Source organism: Triturus cristatus, chromosome 4_1 (assembly GCF_964204655.1).
Source record: "Triturus cristatus chromosome 4_1, aTriCri1.1, whole genome shotgun sequence".
NCBI classification, from domain to species: Eukaryota; Metazoa; Chordata; class Amphibia; order Caudata; family Salamandridae; genus Triturus; species Triturus cristatus.
In genome coordinates this window covers 993,467,843-993,492,236 of record NC_140585.1, presented here as the reverse complement: position 1 = coordinate 993,492,236, position 24,394 = coordinate 993,467,843, and the positions used below count along the sequence as shown (strand labels likewise).

Here is a 24,394-nt window from a genome sequence, read left to right as displayed (position 1 = left end):
GGTGGAGGTCCCAGCCCCCGGCGCAATCGTCTGTGATACCCGCTGGGGAGAACCACGAGATCTGCCCCAGGGTCACCGCCAATGGACACTCTCCTCGTGGGGCCTTGGGTGATATAGTCTGCCGCGGGAGGTAGACAGGTCCCGCCACTCTGCTCCCGCCTCCGGTGGATCTGCCGGGCCTCAGGCCCCGCACAGCTCTCCCCAAGCTGGGCCCGACACGGCCCAGCTCTCCTCTCGCTGCCGCCGTCTCAGCCCCACCACTCGGACCCCCAGTGCCGACAGAGCACTGCGACTTTCGCCCTGGCACTTGCCTGGGTTTCTGCTGAATCTGCGGCAATAGGAGCCTCCACCGTGTCCTCCTCCGGCGCCGGAGCAGTCAGGGTGCAGCTGGGCCTTCTCACAGGACTGCCAGACCTTCACTCAAGATGGCAGGGCCGTCGCGCCACCGCCAGGTCACCGCGGCTGACCCCCAGGAGACTTCAGGCTGTTGGGGCCACCGCCGCCACCAGCAGGGGCCCTTCGCTCTCCAGGCTCCGGGTGATTACAGGGGAATGCAGGCAAGTCACAGCCCTCCGCTCGGCCCCCGCCGCTGCCGGATCCGAGCACTCAAGATGGCGGCCTTCGGCCCTCTGCTCTGCAGTGAGGGAGCTCCCGTGCCACTGAGCCCGAAGGGCTCCTTTGAGGTCGTCCTCCAGGCACCCGGACCTCCGGCCGCCAGTCTGGGGGGTAGATCTCGAGCTCCCAGCCGCTGTGGGATCCCCCCTGGGCACGGCTCACCTCGACCGCCGCCGGGGAGCGGGAACCAGCCGTGCAAGGTCACGGTCCACCCAACCGCCCGCCGCCAAAAATGCTGTTATTCCTCCAAGCCCCTACCGCTGCCCCGTTGATGGGGCACTACGGAGGAACCACCGGGTGCGTCTGATGGCAAAATGCTGGTGCTTGTATCGGGCGGCCAGCGGGAGAGAGCAAACGGCACGTCTTATCGACCGTCATCTTGGCCACGCCCCTCCATTACATTTTAAACACTAATGTCAACGCACAGCAAGCACTTAAAATGTTATCTAGATGGAAATAAATCTTTTAAATGAAACAATCGGCCAATAAACACAGAAAGCAATGGCATAGCATGATGCATCTAATTGTCTAGAACAATGATTCTTAACATGTGGTCTGACGACCCCTCAGGCCTAATCAGGGGGCCTGCAACTGTTTTACAAAATTAAATATCACTAACATTAATACATTCAAATTAAGAAAGTATGTACATATAAAGAAGTAATATTGAAAAAGTGAAATCTTTTCCTAGATTTGATTGTGAATTAAACAAAATATTTCAATGTTTGAGCGTTTGTTTTGTGTATACTTGGTTTTGTATTTTTGTGTATTATTTTGAGGTTCAAATCATAGATATTGCTTGGGCTGGGGGTCCCAGACTTCCAATAATGACTGTGGGAAAGTCCCCGGATTCCTGTAATGATTCAGTTGGCGTCCACATTAGTCCAAAGGTTAAGAACCGCTTGTCTAGAACAACAAAGTACTTAAAAATACATATGCACCAAATTAAACAATAAATGAAGCTGTCTTACCTGACCAATTTAACAAGCAAACTATTATGCATTTAAAACATAAGGAGTCTCTTCTGGACAACTTACTTTCAGATCTTTGGTGTGTCTGTCAACAATTTGCTGAACATTTAGGTTATCTTCCTTTTGTGCTGCTAAAGCAATAATTTGTTGTTCAGCGTGAGCAGTCATTTCTGCACGAAGCGCCAAAAGTGCTTTGCTCAAAGCCTATAAAACAGTAGAAAATCAAAGAGAATAATACACTTAGGCACAATTTAAAAACCAATGACATAAAAAGTAGAAGGAAAGTGCAAATATAGCAATTTTCATTTAAATATAGAAGGTGAGCTTCATATTCCTGCTGAGTTACACCATCTTGAATCCTTCACCATCTGTTGGCTAAGGAGCATTACAGGACTAAAAGCAATTCAAACAAGCATTTGCAATGCAATAGGTCTCGCATTTACGTGAGTTTAATCTATTGGCATTGTAAATACAAATGCCTTTTATTTATGTTTTAAGAACCAAAATATAAAAAAGGAATTGTCATTTACAATGCCAATAGCTCAAACTCACGTAAATGCGAGACCTATTGCATTCCAAATGCTTGTTACTAGAATGTTGAAGCATATCCGATTATCACAAGCTTGCTGTAAACATCTCGGCCTTATGACAAGGCGCTCTGCAGCCTCTGCTGCTCTATCTGGGGTGTAGTCTGCAACAAGGAACCTTAAAGATGACACTGCCAGACTGGAGTTGTGATGTAAAAGACGATGCTGAGCACTTGGTGTGCTGATGCTGCTGGATTTAAAGGGACAAACACAACTATTGGTTTGGTTTCTAGGGTGAGCACAGAGTGAACTTCTCTAAAGAATAAACGCTAGGAGGGCCTTTCTTGTGAAGTGCCTTAGATCCTTGTCACTGGTGCATGTCCTTCTTCAAGATAACAGCTCCTCTGCCCACAATCCAGACACTTGACATGTACATGGCTGGCGGACGAAGGGGCGCGAGAGCAGAGCGGGGCCACTGCGAGGAATTCACAAGCTCCTCTCAGGGCCATTTAGTACAAAAACGTGCTGGGCAAATTAAGTTATTGAATTAATTTTCTAAAGAGCGAACACGACCTATCCGGGTATGAGAGCGCTGTACAAACAGCAAAACTAGTTAAGCACAAAGGGAACTCCGTCTGCATCAACAGCTGCCTGTGAAGGGGGGTGGGTGGGCAGTGCTGATGTCCGCCTGAAGGAAGGAATTGAAAAAAGGTCAAAGTTGAAAAGGCTTTAAAGACTAGGAACGGACAGTAAAGTATTACCGGTTTTAAGGTGTAGGCCAGATCAAATCACGCCGGACTCCAGCAACTCTTGGAAAAGGACGTGCAGAGTAGATAATTTAGTATCACAACCTCGCTAAGGCAAACAAGCAGGAGGAAGGTGGAGGCAGCTGTAGCCCAGGGAGCGCGTTCGCATTGTCTCACAGCAGCTGAATACCATGCCTTACACGTCGCGCTGGCAGTCTCTGTAACTTCTGCAATACAGAGGTAATATGCCCTTAACAGGCCATGGGAGAGCTGCTCCTGGGACAGCACACGCCCCATCGCTCCCGTGGATCTATATATTATCTACTGGCGGTCGCCAGTAGATAGCTATAGTTACAACCTAGTTTCCATAGGAAATCTCAAAATTCTATTTTGAATAACTTTGGCGCCGGTTGACGAATCCTCGCGAAATTTTCAAAATTAATGGGGCGCTCCGTTCAGCTCCTACCCTGAAAGTCTCGGGGTGATTCGTCAAGCGGGGGCCGAGAAAAAGGGGGGTCCCAAAACGCGTTTTGCCCATGCATTTTTCCATAGGACTTTCAGTCGCAGCTACAGCCCAAACGGCTTAACAGAATTACGTGAAATTTGGCAGAGAGGTAGCCATAAGGTCAAGGAAGTGCCTTTTGCAGGTCTGGTGTAAATCTGTTCAGTATTTCCTGGGAAAATAGCATTTAAAAGCATATCAATATCTATACGCGTGCACCCTGCCGTGCGCGAGCGCAATTCTGATTGGTTGTTAGATGTCTGTAAACATTCGAATCGGTCGAAACCAGGAAGTGTCGGCCGCCATTTTGACTCTCGCAGTCTGAGGGGGTGAAAAAAAAAGGTGGAGAACGTGAAAAGGGGGCAGAGTGGACAGTTCCTGACCCCCTAGCCTTGGTCAGGGGGTCACAGAAGGACCCCCAAGGGAGAAAAAAACATTTTTTTTTTTTAAATCGCGAGGTGCGCACACCGCGCGCGCACGGCACGAACTGTGAACCGTGGGGCTCGGTGCGCGAAGCGCACGGCGCACGCACGGTGCACGCACTTCGCGATTTTTAAATAAAAAAAATAATTCACGGTGCGCGCACGGTGAAAAACCTGAAAAAAAAGAAAAATTATAAATACATAACTTAGCATTTAAAAAAACGTAAAAAATTCATGTAATATCTGACGTCATCAGCAGAGGATTGCGGTCGTGTGAGTTATAGTTGCCTGCACTAACTATAACGGGGGAATTTCATTGGTTTTTTACGAGTGAAATGTCCAGCTAACTATAACATGTGTGAAACCTATGGTTTTTTAAGTGAATTTGCAAGGGTTTTTAACTGCTAATTTGTAACTATAACGTGTGTGAAACCTATGGTTTTTTCAGTGAATTATATATTCACAGAAAAAACCATAGGTTTCACACACGTTATAGTTACGAATTAGCAGTTAAAAACCCTTGCAAATTCACTTAAAAAACCATAGGTTTCACACATGTTATAGTTAGCTGGACATTTCACTCGTAAAAAACCAATGAAATTCCCCCGTTATAGTTAGTGCAGGCAACTATAACTCACGCGACCGCAATCCTCTGCTGATGACGTCAGATATTACATCACTCATGACATGGTCAGTGACATCACTCATGACATCACTGATGACATCTCAAATGACATCACTGATGACATCACTGATGACATCATCCAGTGAATGTCTGTTTTTCTGAAAATTAAATATGTTTTATATATGTATATCTCAAGGTCGATGGAAGAATAAATGGGTATAAGTGTCTAAATGGATGATTTGTTTTTGAAAAATTGATTGTGTAACTGACTGATTAAGTGTATCATAGTGAATACATGGCTTAGTGAGTAATGTTTAAATATGTAAATATCTGTATCAGTCTCTCACTTTGCGTATAAGTGGCTGCATGGGTTGGTGAGTAGCTACATGGGTGTCTATAAAGGTTATTAGTTGGCTTTTTGAGTATCAGTCTGAGTGTCTGCATGGTTCGGTGGGGGGTATTACGTAGTGCGTAGGTGCATGAATGAGTGACTCACTGTTTGTATGTGTTGAAGACAGCATGTGTGCAGGACTGTATGGGTGGATGAGTGTGTGTATGGGTGTGTTAGTGAGTGAATGACTGTCTCAATAGTGTCTTTATGAGTAACTACATATGTTTTAAACTAGTATATGTGACTATTGGTGTATATAATTGAGTATATGTGAGAGTGAGAGATTGAAAGAGTTCCTGTATGAATAAGTATGTGTTTCTATAAGTGATTGATTAAAAGACTAAGTATGTGTAAGTTTCCGTAGAAGAAAGTGTGGTGGTGTGTGTATAACTGTATATGCATGTAAATGTATGTTTGATTCTTTATTAGCATGAGTGACTATGTGTGTGAGTAACTCTATGGATGAGTGGCATTGTGTAACAGGATGTATAGGTGTATGAATACATATGATGAGTGAGTACATGTATGAGTGACTGTATAGGACTGTTGGTGAATGAGTGGATGTGTATGTGGATCTTAGAATTACTGAAGAGGTTGTTGTAACTGGTATTGGTATGTCCATTGTTTTGAAAATTTTAGTCTCTATTTTTGAATGTGTGTATCATAGGTTATATTAGGGTGAGAGGAGGTCTGCCACTATCACAAGGATGATGTCATCAGTGATGTCATCAGTTATGTCATTTGAGATGTCATCAGTGATGTCATGAGTGATGTCATGAGTGATGTCACTGACCATGTCATGAGTGATGTAATATGTGACGTCATCAGCAGTACATTGCGGGCGCGCGAGTTATAGTTAGCTGAACTAACTATAATGGGGGAATTTCAATGGTTTTGTACAAGTGAAAAGTCCAGCTAACTATAACACCCCTGAAACCTATGGTTTTTTCAGTGAATTTCTGAGGTTTTTTAAATGCTAATTCCTAACTGTAACGTGCCTGAAACCTATGGTTTTTTCTGTGAATTTCAAAGGTTTTTTAAATGCTAATTTCTAACTATGCCTACAGAGATAGGACATGTGAAGAAAGAAGAAAAAATGCACAGAAAGAAAAAAAAGAAGTGCAGAAAAAAGCAACAGAAGTCCTCAAAGACGAAGAAAAGTGCAGGAAGAAGGATAACGTGCAGAAAGAACAAAAAGAAGAGCAGTAAGAATCCTTGTTGCAAAATCATCCTGTACCCTCAACTTTTTCAGACGGATACTGGTGGTAACTGAGTCTGACTAACCAGTCCTAGAGCCAGTGCTATGTACACTTAGAATACAGTGAAAACACCTACATACACTAGGGAACATTATGCGTTGGGGTCCCCCTGTGATTAGCATGACCTCCTCTGTAAGCCCCTAGTATATAATAGGGCAGGGGGATTAAAACTACCTCTTAAAACAGGCCACAGGGCGTTTTTGCACACGTTTACTCAGGCCCCGTCCCCTCCCTTCACCACTGTGTAAACACGCCCTGTGTCCGTTTTTAGTTGGGAGATTAAGTTCATTTGAATCCTGAGGGTCCCTAGGGTCCAACTAGCCCACTAGGTACCTCCAGTAAGTGCCACAGAGCTGCGTTGAAAAGAGGTGTAAAAAGTGGCACAGCCTGGACCACCTCTCTGCAATGCAGCTCAGTGGCGCTTACTGGAAGCACTTGGTGGGCTAGTTAGCCCCCAGGGGCCCTCAGTATTGAAGGGAAATTATATCCCCAATTTAAAACGTGCTATAGTGCGTGTTTGCACACGTCACCTCAGGCCCCGTCCCCTCCCTTCACCACTGTGTAAATGCGCCCTGTGGCTGTTCTAAGTTGAGAGATTAAGTCCCCTTGAATCCTAAGGGTCCCTAGGGTCAAACTAGACCACTAGGTACCTCCAGTAAGCGCCACAGAGCTGCGTTGCAGAGAGTTGTAAGAAGGGGCTTGGCCTCAGAACACCTGTCTGCAGCGCAGCTCCCTGGCGCATACTGGAGATGCCTGTTGGGCTAGTTGGCCCTCAGGGACCCTCAGTATTGAAGAGGAATTAATTCCCCAACTTACAACTCGCCAGGGGGCGCGTTTGCAGAGTGCTGCAAGGAGGGGGCGTGGCCTCCGGCACGATGCCAGTCTTTTATTTATTTTAATTTTTTAAGAAGGGGGGCTGTGTGGTTCCCCTTCTTATTCTAATTTATTGGCCCTGATGACCCCATCCCCCAGGGCCTGTCTCCTAATTATATTTTTTTGACCCCAATCCCCAGGGCCGGCCACTGTTTTTTATTATTTTTAAAAAATATATATTTATAGACACACCTAGGACATGCTGGACAAACCGTACGTACCTATCACCATGACGATTTGAGTGATATTCATTAAAAGGCGACTATGCATACAATGAATCCACGTGGAATGTATTTACACCACTAGTGAAGCTCTGACATGTCTGATGCCCTACCTTGCCTAATCACGGTAGACACCCTTGTCGTTTATTTATACAAACATGGGTAGCTATTGACGGGCACATTTAATACACATGCACACCAAGCCATTCAAAGGGGATTCAACAAAAATTCGACCAAAACTATGCAAGAAACCCCCCTCACGGTTAACAAAACACACATCCACTGCCGGATGTGTAATACTTTTTATTTTACTCTCTGGAAAGGGGACGAACATCACTTGAGAGTCACAGCGCGCTCCTGGCAGAGCCCAATGCTGTGTTACACCCACCATTGCCTGCCGAGTGCCACACACCTCTGTGTTGTATTCCACCAGCTAGTGCATATGCTATGACACTCTCTAGCCCATGTGCACTGTAACACCACCCCGTGAATATGTCATGCCAAACTTGTCTTCGCACGTTTTTATATTGCCCCATCTAACGTGCCTTCCTCGATGCCTATGTTATAACGCACAGTGCTATGCCATACATATTACAATCTGGGATCCATATCTTTGTCACAGTGCATATGCAACGTTACACTCCCCAGCACATATTTTATATTACAACTTTAGAGACTAGTTAGGTTACACAACACTGCCCTGTGCATATTACACTCCTAGGAGCACATCGCATAGCACGCGCTAGTGCCTGTGCTATCTCGCACTCTCCAATGAATCTGTCATTGCGCACAATGTATTGCATATTATATTTCACGCCCGGTTCATCTTATATCACACTTTTTGGTGCATAGTTTATACCATACACTATATCTAGTTTTCATTTTCAATCGTGCTCTCAGGACTATGTTCTATATAACACTGTGTTCACCTACCCTTTTCACGGGCATTACATTTTGCGATAGGGGGTGGAGGGTCAGGGGGTGTTTCTGCCAAGTGAGCCCGGAGTCACAAACGTCCTCTTCTTCCTGAATAAAAGTGAGATTATGCTGCATTCTTGTTCATATTTTAAGTAGTTCGCACAGACACTCGTTTTAAAAACAATAAAGTTCCTAATACCCGCCTTCTCTGAACAGTTAGCTTGCTGCCCCATCCCCCTCCTCCCTATCCTCTGTTGTGTGAATCCATGGACTAGCCTCCTCCCTCCTGCCATGCATGGTCTGATGTGCTGCCACTGCCCTCAATTTAGTATGATGTACCAGTCCCCTCCTCCTGCCCTCCATTGCCCAATTCTATGCCCCATCATTGACCTCCGGCTTAAACTCTGTGCTTAGCTTGCTGCCCCTATTCTCCTTCCCCCTGCCCTCCGATGTCTTTGTGCATGCCCCTGCTCCATCCTTTTTGCCCACCATGTTCCATGGACCTGCCACTCCTATCTACTCTGAGTGTTCTGTTGAGCTGCCACTCCCCTCCCACCTCCACCCTGCCTGTCCACATGCCATGCACCTATCCTCTTCCTCCTGTTCTACATGGTCCATTGTACTGCCACACCCTTCTGCCCTCCCTGGTCTGTTGTGCTGCAACTGCTCCTCCTGCTTGCCCCGTGCGGTCCGTTGTGAGGCCCCTTCCCCTGAACTTTCTTGTCTGTGCACAGGTCCTGACCCTCCCTTCTATCCTCCATCGTCCTTTGTGCATGCCCCTGCACCCTCCTTCTTGCCCATCATAGCCATTGTGCTGCCACTAACCCTCCCACTTGCCATGCATGGTCTTCTGTGCTGCCATGGCCCCTCCCACCTTCCCTGTGTGGTCAGTTAGCTGCCCCTGACCCCCTCCCACCTTCCCTCCATGGTCTGTGTGTATGCCATCACAGTCTCACTGTTGCTCTTCATGGTGTGTCTTGCTTCTAGTGCCCATCCTGCCTGACCTCCATGGCTATCTTGCTGCTCCTGCCCTGCCCCCTTGCCCCCAGCCCTCTGTTTACATGTGCAGACCCCTACTCCCTCCCCCCTGGCTTGTCTGTTCCATTGTAATGCCCCTGATCCGTCCCTCCTGCCCTTCATGGTCTGTTATGCTGCAGCTTTCTCTCCTGTCTGTCCATTATGGTCAACTAGCTACCATTGCCTCTTGCCCCTCTGTTCTCTGTTGTCCATGTGCATGTGCATGGTCCTGTCCCCTCCCTCTTGCTTTCTATGGATTGTTGTGCTGCACTCCCGTCCCGCATGCCCTGTGTGGTGTATTGTGCTGCTGCAAACCCTGATGCCTGCCCTGCAGGGTCAGTTTGGTGCACCTCTCCATGTCCCTCCTGTCCTCTGTTATCCAAGTCCATGTCCCTACCCCATTTCCTTCCATGATCCAATGTACCATACTTGCGAACATTTTGAACTTGGTAAGAGGAAGATTTTGAAAACAAACTGGGGTATTGATTTTCCCCTTTGAGTTACATTGAAAAAGAGGAGATTGTAGACAGGAGACAGATCAAATAAAGCTCATTTGAGCTTAAAAACATTGGACGTTTCCTGGCTGAATCGGGTCTGTTGGCATGTATGGTTGTACTACCATTGCCTCTTCCTTCTGCCCACAATGGTCTATTACATTGCCACAGCCTCTCTTGCAAGTCCTGTATTGTTGGTTTGTTGCCCTGCCCCCCTTTCCACTGCCCTCCATAGTCTGTTGTGCTGCCACGGCCCTTCCTGCCTGCTCAGTGTGGTTAAATTGTTGCCTTTGCACCCTCCTACCTGCCTTCAATTTTCAGAGTCCGTGCCCCTGGCCTCTGCTTCTCAACAGTATCCTAATGAACAACTAGATTGCTAACATTCTATATTTATAACAAAAGTGTGGAACGCCTGACGTCATCTTGATGTAATCAAAACTGTAATACCTAGAGCATTTCCTTTAGAAATTACATATATGAGAGGGTCTTATTGGCATCAAAATTATGGTTAGTGCTCTAAAAGACTAAAATAAGGACATATTTTCTGAGTTTTCAAATACCGACAAAGCACTTTTAAATTATTTGTTACCTTTATGTTTTTTTATCCAGTTGACCACTTGATTAAATGTTGCACTTAGGGGAGAGGATGTGGTGTTACTTCCAGAACTGCAGACTTTGCAACTGGGGAACCAGGTTGGAGTTTCTGCTTCAGCTCGACATTCTGTGATTCTGGTCAAATCACTTAGTCTCCCCATGTCTACAACCAAAATGAATTTGTTCTTGTGTGATGTAACCAATGCTCATGTAAAGCACTCCAATACCTGACAAGTCTGTACTATATAACACTGCAAAAACACAAAATAATAAGTGTTTTGCACACTCCTGTCATTGGGCTATATTTGGGCTACATTTGGGCTCTTTTGTCTCCGGTGGCCATCTTGGGAGATTTATTTGTTATGAAGTTTTCTAATTTCCTCGTGTACTGCAGTCTCCTCAGTAGGAAATGCTTTCAGTTTTTTACTTTGATTCGATCATGAAGGTATTCAGATATGTCACACATTTGCCATAAATTCTGAAAGTTGGCACTCTAGTTGCTCATTAGATCACTGTAGTAAAACTACTGTTCACCATGGAAGTCTGCTCCTGGTATTAAAAGTGCATGTTTCAGTCTGCATGTCAGAATTTTTTAATGAAATAGAAGAGGATTTGAGAAGTCACTCAAAATGTGCCCTCATTTTCTTTCTTCAGCATTAATCATAATTTCTATGGCAAAATGAACCCCCTCATTGTGTTCCTTTTTAAATTAAATGTTTTAAGTGTTACCAGTTTATTCCAATCAAGATGGCTTCAGGTGTGCCATACTTTTGTCATAATGAAGACAGTAAGCGCTTTAGTTGTTTTTAAGAACACTCTGGGACATTCTGTCATTGGGCTATACTTGGGCTACATCTGGGTGATATTTGGGCTACATTTGGGCTCTTTTGTCTCTGGTGACCATCTTGGGAGACTTATTTGTTATGAAGTTTCCTAATTTCCTCATTTACTGCAGTCTCCTCAGTAGGAAATACTTTCAGTTTTTTACTTTGATTCCATCAAGAAGGCATTCAGATGTGTCACACATTTGCCATAAATTCAGAATGTTAGCACTCTTTTTGCTCATTAGATCACTGTAGTAAAGCTACTGCTCACCAGGGAAAACTGCTGCTGGTATTGAAAGTGCATGTTTCAGTCTGCATGTCAGAATTTTTTAATGAAATAAAAGAGGATTTCAGAAGTCAAAATGTGCCCTAGTTTTTCTTTCTGCAGCACTAATCATACTTGTTATGGAAACATGAACCCCCTCATGTTGTTCCTTTTTAAATTAAATGTTTTAAGAGTTACCACTTTAATCCAAGCAAGATGGCTTCAGGTGTGCCATACGTTTATCATAAGTAGGACTGTTAGCGCTCTAGTTGTTCTTTGGAACACTCTGGGAAGCTGCAGTAGAACACAAAGGAATCAACTGACAGTCTCTGCCCTTGTTGGATGTACATGTTTTACTGAGAATGTCAGACTTCATTCTCACATGACTGAGAAAGATAATGTGAATTTATAGAAAATAAGCTCTCAGTTTAGCTTATAGATCACCTTTCAAACCTCTGTGGGAAAAGCATGAGAACATATTTTTCTCTCAATCATGATATCCCAGCAGAAGGCTTTTTCACATGGTGAAATCACCTTAGAACATACCACAATTCCTAAAATGAGTATGGTACCATCAACAAATGATTTATAATGTAACTAAAGTCTTAAAACCTTCTATTAACTGCAATGCTTTTTAATGAGGTGCTATCATGTATATTGGTCCCAAGATGGCTGCCAACACTTCTTGGATGAAGTGCTGACAGCCAATCAGATCTCAGGATGAGAGGTGTGGTTAGGCTCCGCCCACATATATATATGATTTTACTTTTGATTTTCTCAGGAACTACTGAACAGATTGACACCAGACCTGCAAAAGGCACTTCCCTGAGCTGAGGACTACCTCTCTGCCAAATTTCAAGTAATTCTGTTCAGCCGTTCGGGCTGTACCTTGGACTAAAGGTCCCTATGGAAAATTGCATGGGGAAAACGCGTTTTGGGACCCCCCTTTTTCTCAGCCCCCGCTTGACGAATCCCCCCGAGACTTTCAGAGTAGGAGCGGAGCGGAGCGGAGCACCCCACCTATTTTAAAAATTTCGTGAGGATTCTTCAACCGGCGCCAAAGTTATTCCAAATAGAATGTGGCGGATTTCCTATGGAAACACGGTCCTAACTATAACTATCTACTGGCGACCGCCAGTAGATAATATATACACATATATATATATATGCCGATGAGTGGTAGTCCTACTTGAGCAGCACTCGAGGAGATGACGGAGGTTACCAGCCTCAGTCACGGGTATGGACAGTTTTGCAGTAGCAGGTTGGTTATATATATATACACATATATATATATCTATATATATCAAAAGAAGATCAAACGAGGAGGAATGACAGAAGGACACAGCGGGGATTCTTTCAGGAGCCCTTTATTTACAGGTTACACAGCGTGATGCATTTCGGCTATTGAAGCCTTCCTTAGACGCTGACTGCAACCGGATGGTGCCGACTCCCTCCTTCAAATATTACCACGGTGCTCCCATTGGTGGGAGAGCAGCTGACCCTGATTGAAGCAGCTGTAGTCAGATGCGAGACCACAGCTCCCAGAATGCAACAGGTGGATAAATCCAATACCAGGGACATTGCAACTAGATGTTGATGCTGCAAATACCATGTGAAGGGGTCCCATGTAGTGGCAGGTACCATCCGCAATAGAGTGTCAATATATAAAGCGCAGCGTCCCATTTCGAAAGCGCAATTGCATAAACAAAGTAAATGAGACTGGAGGGGCCGTGGTAGCGGCAGGACATGGGATCAGACAGCCTGCCTGCAGCAGCCGCGATCGCGCCTGTGAGGCCCGCGGCAACTTTTTTTAAAAGCCAGGGGAGACTGCGGAAGATTGCCCCGCCCAACCAGACTGCCATGAGCAAACCAAATAAGCACGCAACTAAACAAAAGAGTTCCAACACAAAGACTTATTCCCACTAAGCACAAGTTACTACTTGTGTAATGATATATCTGTAAGAGACATTAGTTAGTGATAGATTCCTTACCTTAGATTATTCCCCAGGCGTCAGTTTGGATCCGGAAAGTTTTCTGCTTAGCAGTACCCCTGCGCGTCAGTAGGTGGCGCCGTACGGCTCTGCGCCAGTCACTGGCATCGTGCGTGCCCGGATGACGTCACGGAGGCTACTTAGGCGCCACCCATGTGCGCTGTCAGTTCTGTACACAACTTTCCGCTCCGAAACGCAGAGTCATGCAAGAAACTGACCTTTGGTACATAAAACTAGGGCCCTAAAAGGGGATGACCTCAACCCTAGTAATCAGTTCACAGAACGGGGAGGATGGGTGTGGCGGTAAGGAATCTATCACTAACTAATGTCTCTTACAGATATATTGTTACACAAGTAGTAACTTGTGCATCTGAAAGAGACACGTTAGTGATAGATTTCTTACCTTAGAATACATACCTCAGCAATACCAACCCTGGTGGTGGGTCTGCGAACAAGATCACACAAGAAATTCACGGAGCACAGAACGGACAAATAATCCGTCTCTCCGGACCTGACTGTCAAGGCAGTAGTGCTTGGTAAACGTGTGCAGCGAGGCCCACCCAGCTGCCTGACAAATATCCTGCAAGGGGACACCGCGTCCCAAGGCAGTAGTGGGTGCTGTTGCCCTGGTCAAATGGGCACGCAGTCCCACAGGAGGCTCCTTCTTGGCCAAGGAGTAACATGCTTTGATGCACATAACGACCCACCGGGAGAGGGTCCGTTTGTGCACCGCCCGACCTCTTTTGGCGCCCACGTAGCCAACAAAGAGCTGATCATCCACCCGGAACTGCTGTGTACACTGCAGATAGAATGAGAGCGCACGTTTTGGGTCCAGACAGTGGAGCCGCTCCGCTTCCCTTGAAGAATACAGAGGCGAAAAAAAGGTGGGCAAAGTGACGGTCTGCCCGATGTGGAAGGGCGTGACAACCTTTGGCAAGAAAAAAGGATGTGTCCTCAGAACCACCTTGTCTGGATGAACAGAAAGGAAAGGAGGTTTGGAAGAAACAGCCTGGAGCTCACTCACTCTCTTGGCAGAGGTGATAGCTACAAGGAAGGCCGTCTTGAGAGTAAGAAGACGTAAGGGACTGTTATGAAGGGGCTCAAAGGGAGCGCACATCAGACAAGTCAAGACAAGATTCAAGTCCCACTGAGGCATTATGAAGGGCACAGGTGGGAACTTATGCGTAATGCCCTTAAGAAAACGGTTAACAACCGGGGACTTAAAAAGAGAAGGCTGATCTGGAAGCCGTAGAAAGGCAGAGATGGTCGAAAGATAACCTTTAACAGTGCCCAGAGCAAAGCCCTGCTGGGCCAAAGAGAGAAGGAACAGAAGAACCTCAGAAAGAGGGGCAGAAAGGGGATCCACAGTCTTAGCTGTGCACTATGCCACAAATCTGTTCCACCTACAGGCGTACACCGTTTTAGTGGAGGGACGCCTGGCTGCCAGGATGACATCACAGACTTCGGGAGGAAGATAGAAAGGTGTCAACTGTCGCCGCTCAATCTCCAAGCATGGATGTGAAGGCTGCGACCTAAGATCCTCCCGAAGAGGCAGATGGATCGGGGATCGATGCTCATACTGAGTAGCTCGGGATACCATACTCTTCAATCCCAGTCCGGAGCCACAAGAATAACATGGGCCCGTCGCGCCAGATCTTCTTCAGCACTCTGGACAGAAGTGGTATAAGCGGAAAGGCGTAAAACAGACCGCAGCTCCATTCGAGACGCAAAGCGTCTCCGAGCGAGTGCCGCCTTGGAAATTCCAACACGCAGAACTGATGACATCGCGCGTTCTCTTCGGTGGCGAATAGATCTAACCAAGGCTCTCACCATCGCAGAAAGAGACCTTGCGCCACGTCCGAGTTCAGACGCCACTCGTGATCCACCATGCACCGGCGGCTGAGTTTGACTGCCCTGGCATTCAGAGAACCTGCCAGGTGTTGAACCACAAAGGTAATGCCTTGATGTCCTGACATAGGGTCCACGACCACACCCCGCCCTGTTTGTTGCAATACCACATGGCGGTGGTGTTGTCCGTGAACACCTGCACTACACTTGCCCGGACAGAGGGAAGGAATGCCTTCAGTGCAAGCCGGATCACCCGCAGCTCCAGAAGGTTGATATGGAGCCGGGACTCAGCCGGAGACCAGAGGCCTCTGATCTCCGCCTCTCCCATGTGGCCTCCCCAACCCAGGAGGGACGCATCTGTCACTACTGTGTGTTCCGGTTGGGGAAAGGAGAGGGATCTGCCATTGACCCAATCGCGATTCGTGAGTCACCACTACAATTGCTGTGCAGTGCCCTCCGAGATCTGGACATGATCAGACAGGTTGCCCTGATGCTGCGCCCACTGGAACTTCAGTTCCCACTGCAGAGCCCGCATATGCCATTTGGCATGCGGCATCAGCAGGATGCAGGAGGCCATCAAGCCCAGAAGCCGGAGGGTCATCCTGACTGAAACCCAGGATAGAGGCTGAAAGAGCGGAACCAGAGCCTGAAAATCCCAGACTCGCTGTTCGGGAGGATTAACCCGAAACAGCATCGAATCCAGAACCGCTCCAATGAAAGGGAGCTTCTGAGAGGGACTCATGTGCGACTTCGGCACATTGATGGAGAACCCCAGAAGATGCAAGAGGTCGGTCGTAGTCTGGAGGTGGGAGACAACTGCCTGAGCCGAACCCGCCTTCAACAGCCAGTCATCGAGGTAGGGGAAGACTGACACCCCTGACCTGCGCAGATTAGCTGCGACCACCGCCATCACCTTCGTGAACACCCGAGGGGCGCTGGTAAGGCCGAAGGGGAGCACGGCAAACAGAAAATGCTCCTGGCCTACCGTGAATCGCAGGTAACGCCGGTGGGCCTGCAGGACGGGAATGAGAAAATAAGCGTCCTGCAAGTCCAACGCTACCATCCAGTCTCCAGGGCAGACAGGACCTGAGCCAGGGTCAGCATCTTGAACTTCTCCTTCCTGAGGAAGCGATTGACGTCCTGAAGGTCCAAGATGGGGCACAGGCCCCCCCTTGTCCTTCTTGGGGACCAGAAAGTAGTGGGAATAGCAACCACTCCCTACTTCCTGATTGGGAACGTACTCGAAGGACCCCTTGGCCAGGAGGGCCGTGACTTCCTGACTCAGACGAGCCAAATGATCCCCCGACATGCGGTGGTACCGAGGTGGCATGGCTGTAGGAAAGGACAGAAATGGGAGTGAGTGACTTTGGCAGATTAGCTGCAGCACCCACATGTCCGAAGTGATACCGCGCCAGTGGTGGAGGTGGTGACAGACCCTGCCTCCAACCAGCGTGGGGTGCCCCCTGAAGTTCGGATTTGGAAGGCTTGGAGGTGGAAGCAGCGGGTGAGGATGTGGACTGCCCCGCCCGCTAGTTACCAGACCCGCCTCTGCGGAAGCCCCGTCCGCGGCCACGCTGAGGCAGGTTCTGAACAGGCTTTGCGGAGGAGCGCGACTGGGCGCCCTTACCCTGGCCACGAAAGGAACGAAACCCAGGCGTGGCAGGGCTCTTAGCGGAAAGACCCAAAGACTTAGCAGTAGGCCGTGAGGCCTTAAAGTGCTCCAGGGCACTGTCCGCCTTGTGGCCAAAGAGGAGAGAGCCATCAAAAGGTATGTCCATGAGCGAGCTCTGGACATCAAGCGAGAACCCAGTAGACCACAACCAGGCATGACGCCGCAATGCCACAGTCGTGGAAATCGCCCTGCCCAAAGAATCAGCCGTGTCCAGACCACACCTGATGGCAAACTTCGCCGCATCCTTGCCCTCCACAATCGCTTGGGAAGGGACGGCCTCGACCTCTTCAGAACACTGAGGCAGGACCTCTGCTACCGTATCCCACACAGCGTGGGAGTAACGGGCCAACAAGCAGGTGGTATTAACCGACCGCAACCCGAAGCTGGCCGAGGAGAACAACCTCTTGCCATATTGGTCCAGCTTCTTAGAGTCCTTATCCGGCGGAGCCGTGGGAAAGGCACTCTGCGACGTCGAGGCCTGCATGACCAGGCTCTCAGGCGTGGGGTGAGTGGTCAAGAAGGCAGGGTCACCAGGCACCGGGCGATGACACCTAGCGACATTCTTATCCACCGGTGCCCCCGAGGCCGGCCGCAACCAAGTACCCAAGAGGACTTCGGTAAGAGCCTCATTGAAAGGGAGCAGTGGCTCCGACGACGTAGACGCAGTCTGGAGCACCTCCGTAAGGAGGTTGGTCTTAAGGGCCACCATAAGGAGGTCAAGATGGAGAGCCTCCGCAGCACCATAGTGTAGGAAGCGCCCTTCTCCATAGTAGGCGGAGGGGAGGCAAACCCCAGGTCAGAAGACACATCAAGTTCACCCGCATCTTGAAGGTCATCCACCAAATCCTGCTCGGAGTCACACTGCCGCGCAAGGGGGTCCTCGGAGCCGTCCCAGTCCTCATCCGGCTCCGGGGTAGAAGGAGCCAGTCGCGGAAGCAGGACCGGAGCCAGAGAGGGAGCCAGAGAGGGGGCCAGCGGTGCCGGCCGGGGCCGACCCGGAATCGCATCCCAATGAGGATGCCAGGTCAGAACGAAATGGTCTGAGAACCGGTACAGGGGCGGGATAAACGGCACCCAGTGCATCGCCTGTGGCGGAGCCAGGGAGCGGCGCTGGGGCCGGAGCCAAGGGCAGCGCCGCGGCCGGAGCCAGCGGTGCTACACCTTGTGGCGCCAGGGCCAGAGCCGTGGGCACTGGATCCAGTGGCGCTGGGGCCGGAGCCGGCAGCGCCGGACCTCGTGGCGCCGGGGCCGGAGCCAACGGCGTAGGATCCTGTGGCGCCAAAGCTGGATCCGCCGGCGGCCCAACAGGAACTGGACACGGGACCTAAAGGCGGTCCATGGCAGCAAGAAACTCTTGCATCTGTTCGTGAGTCGCCGAAGGACCCGAGAATAGCGGATAGGCCGCGGGACTCCCAGGCTCTGGAGGAGCCACAGGGGCGGAGCCTCTGTCCCCCTCATCCGCCTCCGGGGAGCGACGGGGGGACATCGAAGAGCGAACACGCTTCTTCGACTTCTTCTTATGGCATCGCTTACCGGAATCTGAAGGTGAAGACTTAAGAGTCCGAGGAGCGACGGCTCCGGTCCCGCGAGTGGTCCCGCGAATGGCCTCTAGACCCGGAGCGGCGGTGAGAGGAGTGCCAGACCTCCAGCAACTTCCGGCGCCACTCCCGCAAGGCCTTCGGGGCCATGGCACGGCAGTCCCGACAATCCCAGGAGTCATGGTCGGTCTCCAGGCAGTAGAGGCAGACATCATGGGGGTCCGCCACCAACATATTACGGCGGCAGGACCCACAAGACTTAAAGCCGGGCATCCCTATGTGCACCAGGAGACAAGAGAAGGAGACAACAGTCTCAAAAAAGTGGTCAAAAATTGACCGGAGTACGTGCTCAATCCGGATCTGAGCTTTCGGCACGGAAAAAGAAAGAACTGACGTCAGCGAGCATGGGTGGCGCCTAAGTAGCCTCCGTAGCGTCATCCCTGCGCGCACGACGCCAGTGACGGGCGCGAAGCCGCACGGTGCCACCTACTGGCGCGCAGGGGTACTGCTAAGCAGAAAACTTTCCGGATCCAGACTGACGCCTGAGGAATATTCTAAGGTAAGGAATCTATCACTAACGTGTCTCTTTCAGATTAGCATGTTTACAGTAGTTAGGCAGTGCTGTAGAGGAGTTCCCCCCCCAAAAAACAGGAGGAACTAACGGACATATTAACCTGTCAACACACAAGAAATTTAACAGACAAGCGAACGAACCAATGCAAGCACAATAAGTGGAGTTTCCCACAGACTTAATGCCCCTAGCTGTGGGGTAATTAATAATGGTTGTTTATGGGTCTTTGTGTGCAGCTAAGGCTCAAACTTGGGAGAGGGTAAGTAACAGATGTATTGCCCACAACTGCAGGCAATAAAATATAATTATGAGACCACCATAACTACACAGAATCTCTCTGACGGCTTTGACTTTGTCTCCCATCCCATTCTTCTGGAAGGCTTGTACAAAGCAGTGGTGAGAGAACAGGTTCAAGATTGGTTAGCAGCTCTTCATAAGAAATGCTATGAACACTTTACCTTTCACCCTTGCGATCTGACTTTACCATGGTTTTGTGTAGAAGGACAGAGTGGCGGGACAAAAGTCCTACACTAGGTATTATCTATGTGATACCGTTGGCAACTTCGATCAACCATTGTGGCATTAGGTTTGAAGCCTATGCCAAAACACACTACTGATTGTCTGGCTTGATGACAATTCCAGGAAAGGTCCATGGCTTCTTGAATGGATGCAAAGTCCTTAAGTCTAAACTCTGATAACAGAAAACTCATTATTGGCTAGTCCTCTCCTCTTAGGAGCAGCATTGAGTGACCTAATGGTATTGCCTCTCCTAGACTAAATTGATGGTCCCACAATCTAGGGCTATTTTGGAGTACTAGCTCTCCTTTAAGGAGCTCATTAACAAACTCACTTCAACTTGCTCAAACGTCTTCAAAAAATCATTATATTGCTTCCTGCTTCAGGCCAGCGGGTCAATTAATGATTCTTTCCCGCTCGTACTACAGCAGCTCTGATTCAGTGTCTTCAGCTGATCTAGAACTATGTTTACTGCCTTATCCTTGGGCTTAGAAAGTGAACTCGCAAATCAATTTATTTGAAATCTCTACATTTGCTCACAGAACTTAAGCAGTTCTGACTACCGAAAGGAATCTACAGGAGGATTGGATCGTACACATTTATATGTCATAATAATCTAGATTTAAACAACGCTGACCCTAGTGACATGAAGAAGCTACAACAAAAGTTTACAGTAGTGTTATGAGACTGTCTGCTTGATATGCGGCTATTCTCTAACAGCTTGTGATCCAAAGGAAGACCTACAAGCTGGAAAACCTAGGATAACTTTTTATGCTTCCCTTTGTTATCATAGAAAGATTTACAAAGCTTACTTTTTGCTGTTTCTCCTTCTCTGACAACTGATTCTTCAGTCGTTCCACCAGATTTTTCATTGTTGCTGTTGGAGCTCTAGTGTTTGCTTCTTTTTGGGATTCCAGCTCAGCACTGAGATATTGCACTTCTTTTTCCATTTGGGAAAGCAGGGATCGCAACTCATCTGCTTCATTTTTCATTCTTTTCAATTCAATAGCATGGTTTTCTTCAAGTCTAGGGGAAAGTGATACATGCCAGACAGTGGAAAAGTGTGTATTTCGTTAATAACAGTGAGGACTGTAAGTATTACTCACGAGACTCTAGAACACAATCGGCGAATGAAAATAAAAAATACTATTTGCCACAACGTGGACATGTAACACCATTTTAGAAGTGGTAGCCTAGTTTTTGTTGTTCAACACAATGTGGAGAAAACTCAGTGAGTTGGAAAAATGAAGGATGAAAAAAATACCATTTTAACAGGAGTACAGAATTATTACCACAAAAAATCATACAAAATTAATTCAGGTACGGTTCAATTTAATAAAATATGCTAGGTATATGATACTTAAGAAATATGTTAAAAGATGTATTTCACTCATAAAATGAGGTTATGAGTTGGACAGAGGTATTCCGAGAATAATAATCTGTGTAACCCATAATAAGATCCTAGAGATGCAAAGCTTTAGAATGCAAAAATTTGCTGTCCCCTACTATAATTTCCAATTTTATATAGAGACACCTATTCAAAAAAAGTTTACTTACCTGGTAACGATCTTTTTGTGGCTACTCTATCTACCTGCAGAATCAACACCTGCAGACCTATTTGGTATCTCAATGTGCACATTGGATCCAGAAACCTTTCCATGGCTCTCTTGCTCCAGTAGAGGGCGAGGACTCTACCTTGGTACAAGAAGTTACGCCATTGTGACATCACTGGAGCTATATAGTGCATAAACTGGTGCACTGAAGTCAATTCCCTGCCTTTTTTCCATGCCTTTATAGGCAGGGACAAGGAAATAAACTGTGGTTGTGCAGTGCAGCATTCTACATTTGAATCCTATTAAATTGGCTTGTGGTCATCTATAAGAATGGGTATTCGAGTAAAGTTGGGCAAAATCAGCAGGTAAATAGAGTATCACCAGAAAGGTTGTTACTGAATGCAAGTCACCTTTTCTTTTGATGAATACTTCTACCTGCAGATTAACCACACTGGTTGAGTAGGCTTCAAAGCAGTACCTTCCCCCAGTGATGGGTTGGAATGATGGTCAGAAAACAAAGGTAAGGCAAAGAAATCCTGGAGCACTGAGCGTGTGAAATGGCCATAATTTCACATCTCTGAATCCAGAAAACTCCATCTGGTGATTCCTTGTTTTGAAGTGTGTAGCCCATTTTGGTGCAGAGAACTGTCCACCTGAATAGTGTTCCTATGGACTGCTTTGCCCATTTGCTACCCGTGTACACCACAATCAGCTGGTCGTCAGACTTGATCTCTTTAGTTTGTTTGATGTAAAAGCTGACTGCTCTTCTAGGGTCCAGACGGTGAGTCTCTCCTCTTCCTTGGTGGGGTGAAGTTGAGGGTAAAAGGCAGGAAGGCTAACGGATTGTCCCAGATGGATAAGGGTCACAGACTTGGAAGGAAAAGTCACTTTAGTTGGGAGGACCAGCTTGTCTATAAAGAAGCATGTGTAAGGTGGGCATACGGCAAGTGCCTGCGACTCACTGAGATACAATACAACAAGAAAAACAGTTTTAAAAGTCAACAAATGTAACTGACCACATGGAGCACCCCTTCAAAATGCCAAATCAGGGGCGTGGCCTAGCCACCATTGAAAATTGCCACCATATAAGAGAGCTCCGCTAAGGCACAGAGCTGACCCGGCAATCCGTCATTTATCCGGACTGGCTGACACACATCAGACAACGGAATTAACAGTGGAAACCGGTGCACTATTCTTGAGTGGACTTCCAACTCCCGAGCTCAGTCAGAATAATCGGAGTCAAATGTCGGGTGGCTGCAGTGAGCAGTGGCCTCCAAGAAAAAGAAGGCGTCACAGCTGTGTAAGAGTGCAGCTTTGGAGGAGTGTCGAGATACCCTGCATTGATTAGCCGAGGACAGTGTATGTGAAGCCAGGGGATCGCTTGTCCCCCCGGATCCGGGGATGACTAGAGGGCAGCTCAGGTGGAGGGGGCAGTGACCGGGAGGCCTCGAGGGAAGCAGCGACATAGGAGTGAATGAGGGCTGAGTTGGGCTGTTCAGAGATCCGCTCTAGGACACCAGGGACGTCGCAACAGAGTGCGCTGTGCCAGAGGTGAGGAGGTGGCGAGGTGCAGCGCCCGGAGCACCAGCACACAATCTACGCCTGGGAGGAGTGCAGAGATACACAACATTGGTGAGCAGTGGGCAGCGATGGAGTAACCAAGGGTTTGCACGGCTCCGAAGATGACTAGAGGTCAGCTCCAGAGGAGAGGGCAGCGACCAGGGGATGCGGCAACGGAGGGGTGTCCAGTGGCCTGACCAGGCCGTTCACTTAACCACTCTCAGACCCCTAGGGACGCCGCAACACAGTGCGCTGTGCTGGAGGTGCAGAGAGGGCAAGGAATGCCCACACATAATCTGCGCAACCGCAGGGCCTGAGACACCTCGGAGAGGTGGGGGCCCGCGACAATCTCGGCCCCCCCCAGCCCTGGGACAAAATTTATGACACCACTCTTCCCCATATTCAATGGAACAAGGCCGGAATCAGGAGAAGGGGGGTTCCGAGCTCCAGTCACACTCCGGACTATAGGGGCACAGCATATAATATTACAGATCCTCCAAAAGGGAAACACCCACAGCAGCTATAGAGCACACTGCGGAAGGAGCATCACTAGGGGTTCTTCCCCCTCTTTGCCCCTCTCCTCCTCAAGGGGCGGGAACAACAGCTCAGGCCAATGAAATGCACTGTTAAACAACACTGAAGGGACGCCACTGAGATGCCGACCGGCCCCTATCTGGAAGCTGAGATAGTTTGGAGGAGACAGAATTATCATAAGTACTGCGAGAAGAGATGGTGAAACCAAAGGGGTTTGGGGGCCTGTCAGTCTAACAAAAAGGACAACTACGCGGTCCCGAGGCCCCCCTAAGCAATAACTAAGAGAGGCAGTGGCAGAGTCCTCACTGGGAGAGATTATGACAGCAATAGTGGATCTCAAAGGCACACTAGAACCCAAAATAGACATGGTAATCACGGACGTCACTCTGATTAGAGCAGACCTACAGAAACTGACCGAAAAGGTCACAATGGCAGAGACTCAAATACTTTAACTCCAATCCATGTTCAAACGCCTGGAGGCCCAGGCCCAGTCCTTGATGCAGCAAGCCAAGATCATGGAGGCCAAACTACAAGATCAAGAAGGGAGGGCGATAAGGAACTAAATCCACGTATTGGGGCTCCCAGAGGGGGTGGTGGGTCAGAGCATAGACCTTTTCCTGGTCGACTTTATAATAAATGTGCTGAACCAGTAAGACTGTCCAAATTCTTTTTGACTGAGAGGGCACATCGGGCGCGATACCCCCGCCCAAGCCAGGCACTCCCCCAAGGACAATAATAGCTAAACTCTTCAACTATCGAGACTGAGATGTGATACTACAAGCTGCTAGTACAAAAGGGGATATAGGCTTTGAGAATATACAAATCCGATCCTTTCCAGACTTTACACTGCAAGTAGAAAACAATGGAGGAGTTTTCAAGGAGTAAAGCGCGAATTGTGGGAGAAGGATATTAAATATATGATGCTCTTTCCAGCAAGACTCTGGATAATATCAGAGGGCAAAATATGGCACTTCACTACACCTGAGGATGCATGGAAGTGGTTAGAGGGGTGGCGCACGGCCTCTTGATGGGGCCAGAGGAATGAGAATCCTAGGAAGAGAAATAAACAGTAGCAGGGAGACACAAGCGCAGCCAGACGTCCGCGATACCGGAGCCCTGTCGAAAGCCCGACACGATGAAGATGGGACACAGTGAATCGAATGCAGGGGAGCCGGGCCTAAGGGGAACTGACCAAGTACTACTTAATGAAGTAGGCAAAAGACTCAGCTCCTACACTGGGACACAAGGGAGTAATGATAAGGCAACAAGCGAAGGAGCCAGGGTAAATTTCAATCTTCAACCGCAGGTAGAAGAAACACAGGTCTGTTACAAGCTTGATTGCCTATC

The 24,394-nt window shown here is 48.2% G+C and overlaps 1 protein-coding gene across 4 annotated transcripts in view; it reads right to left on the bottom strand.

The window, feature by feature from the left end:
- The window catches only part of CEP290 (centrosomal protein 290), a 1,516,454-nt gene that overhangs the window by 700,812 nt on the left and 791,248 nt on the right, over window positions 1-24,394 (bottom strand). For all 4 annotated transcript variants that reach the window (XM_085653911.1, XM_085653913.1, XM_085653912.1 and 1 more), the window contains exons 37-38: window positions 20,213-20,426; window positions 1,653-1,790 (exon numbers count right to left, since the gene is read on the bottom strand). In XM_085653911.1, coding sequence (XP_085510037.1) covers window positions 1,653-1,790; window positions 20,213-20,426 — 352 coding nt within the window. The remainder of the gene's footprint in view (window positions 1-1,652; window positions 1,791-20,212; window positions 20,427-24,394) is intronic.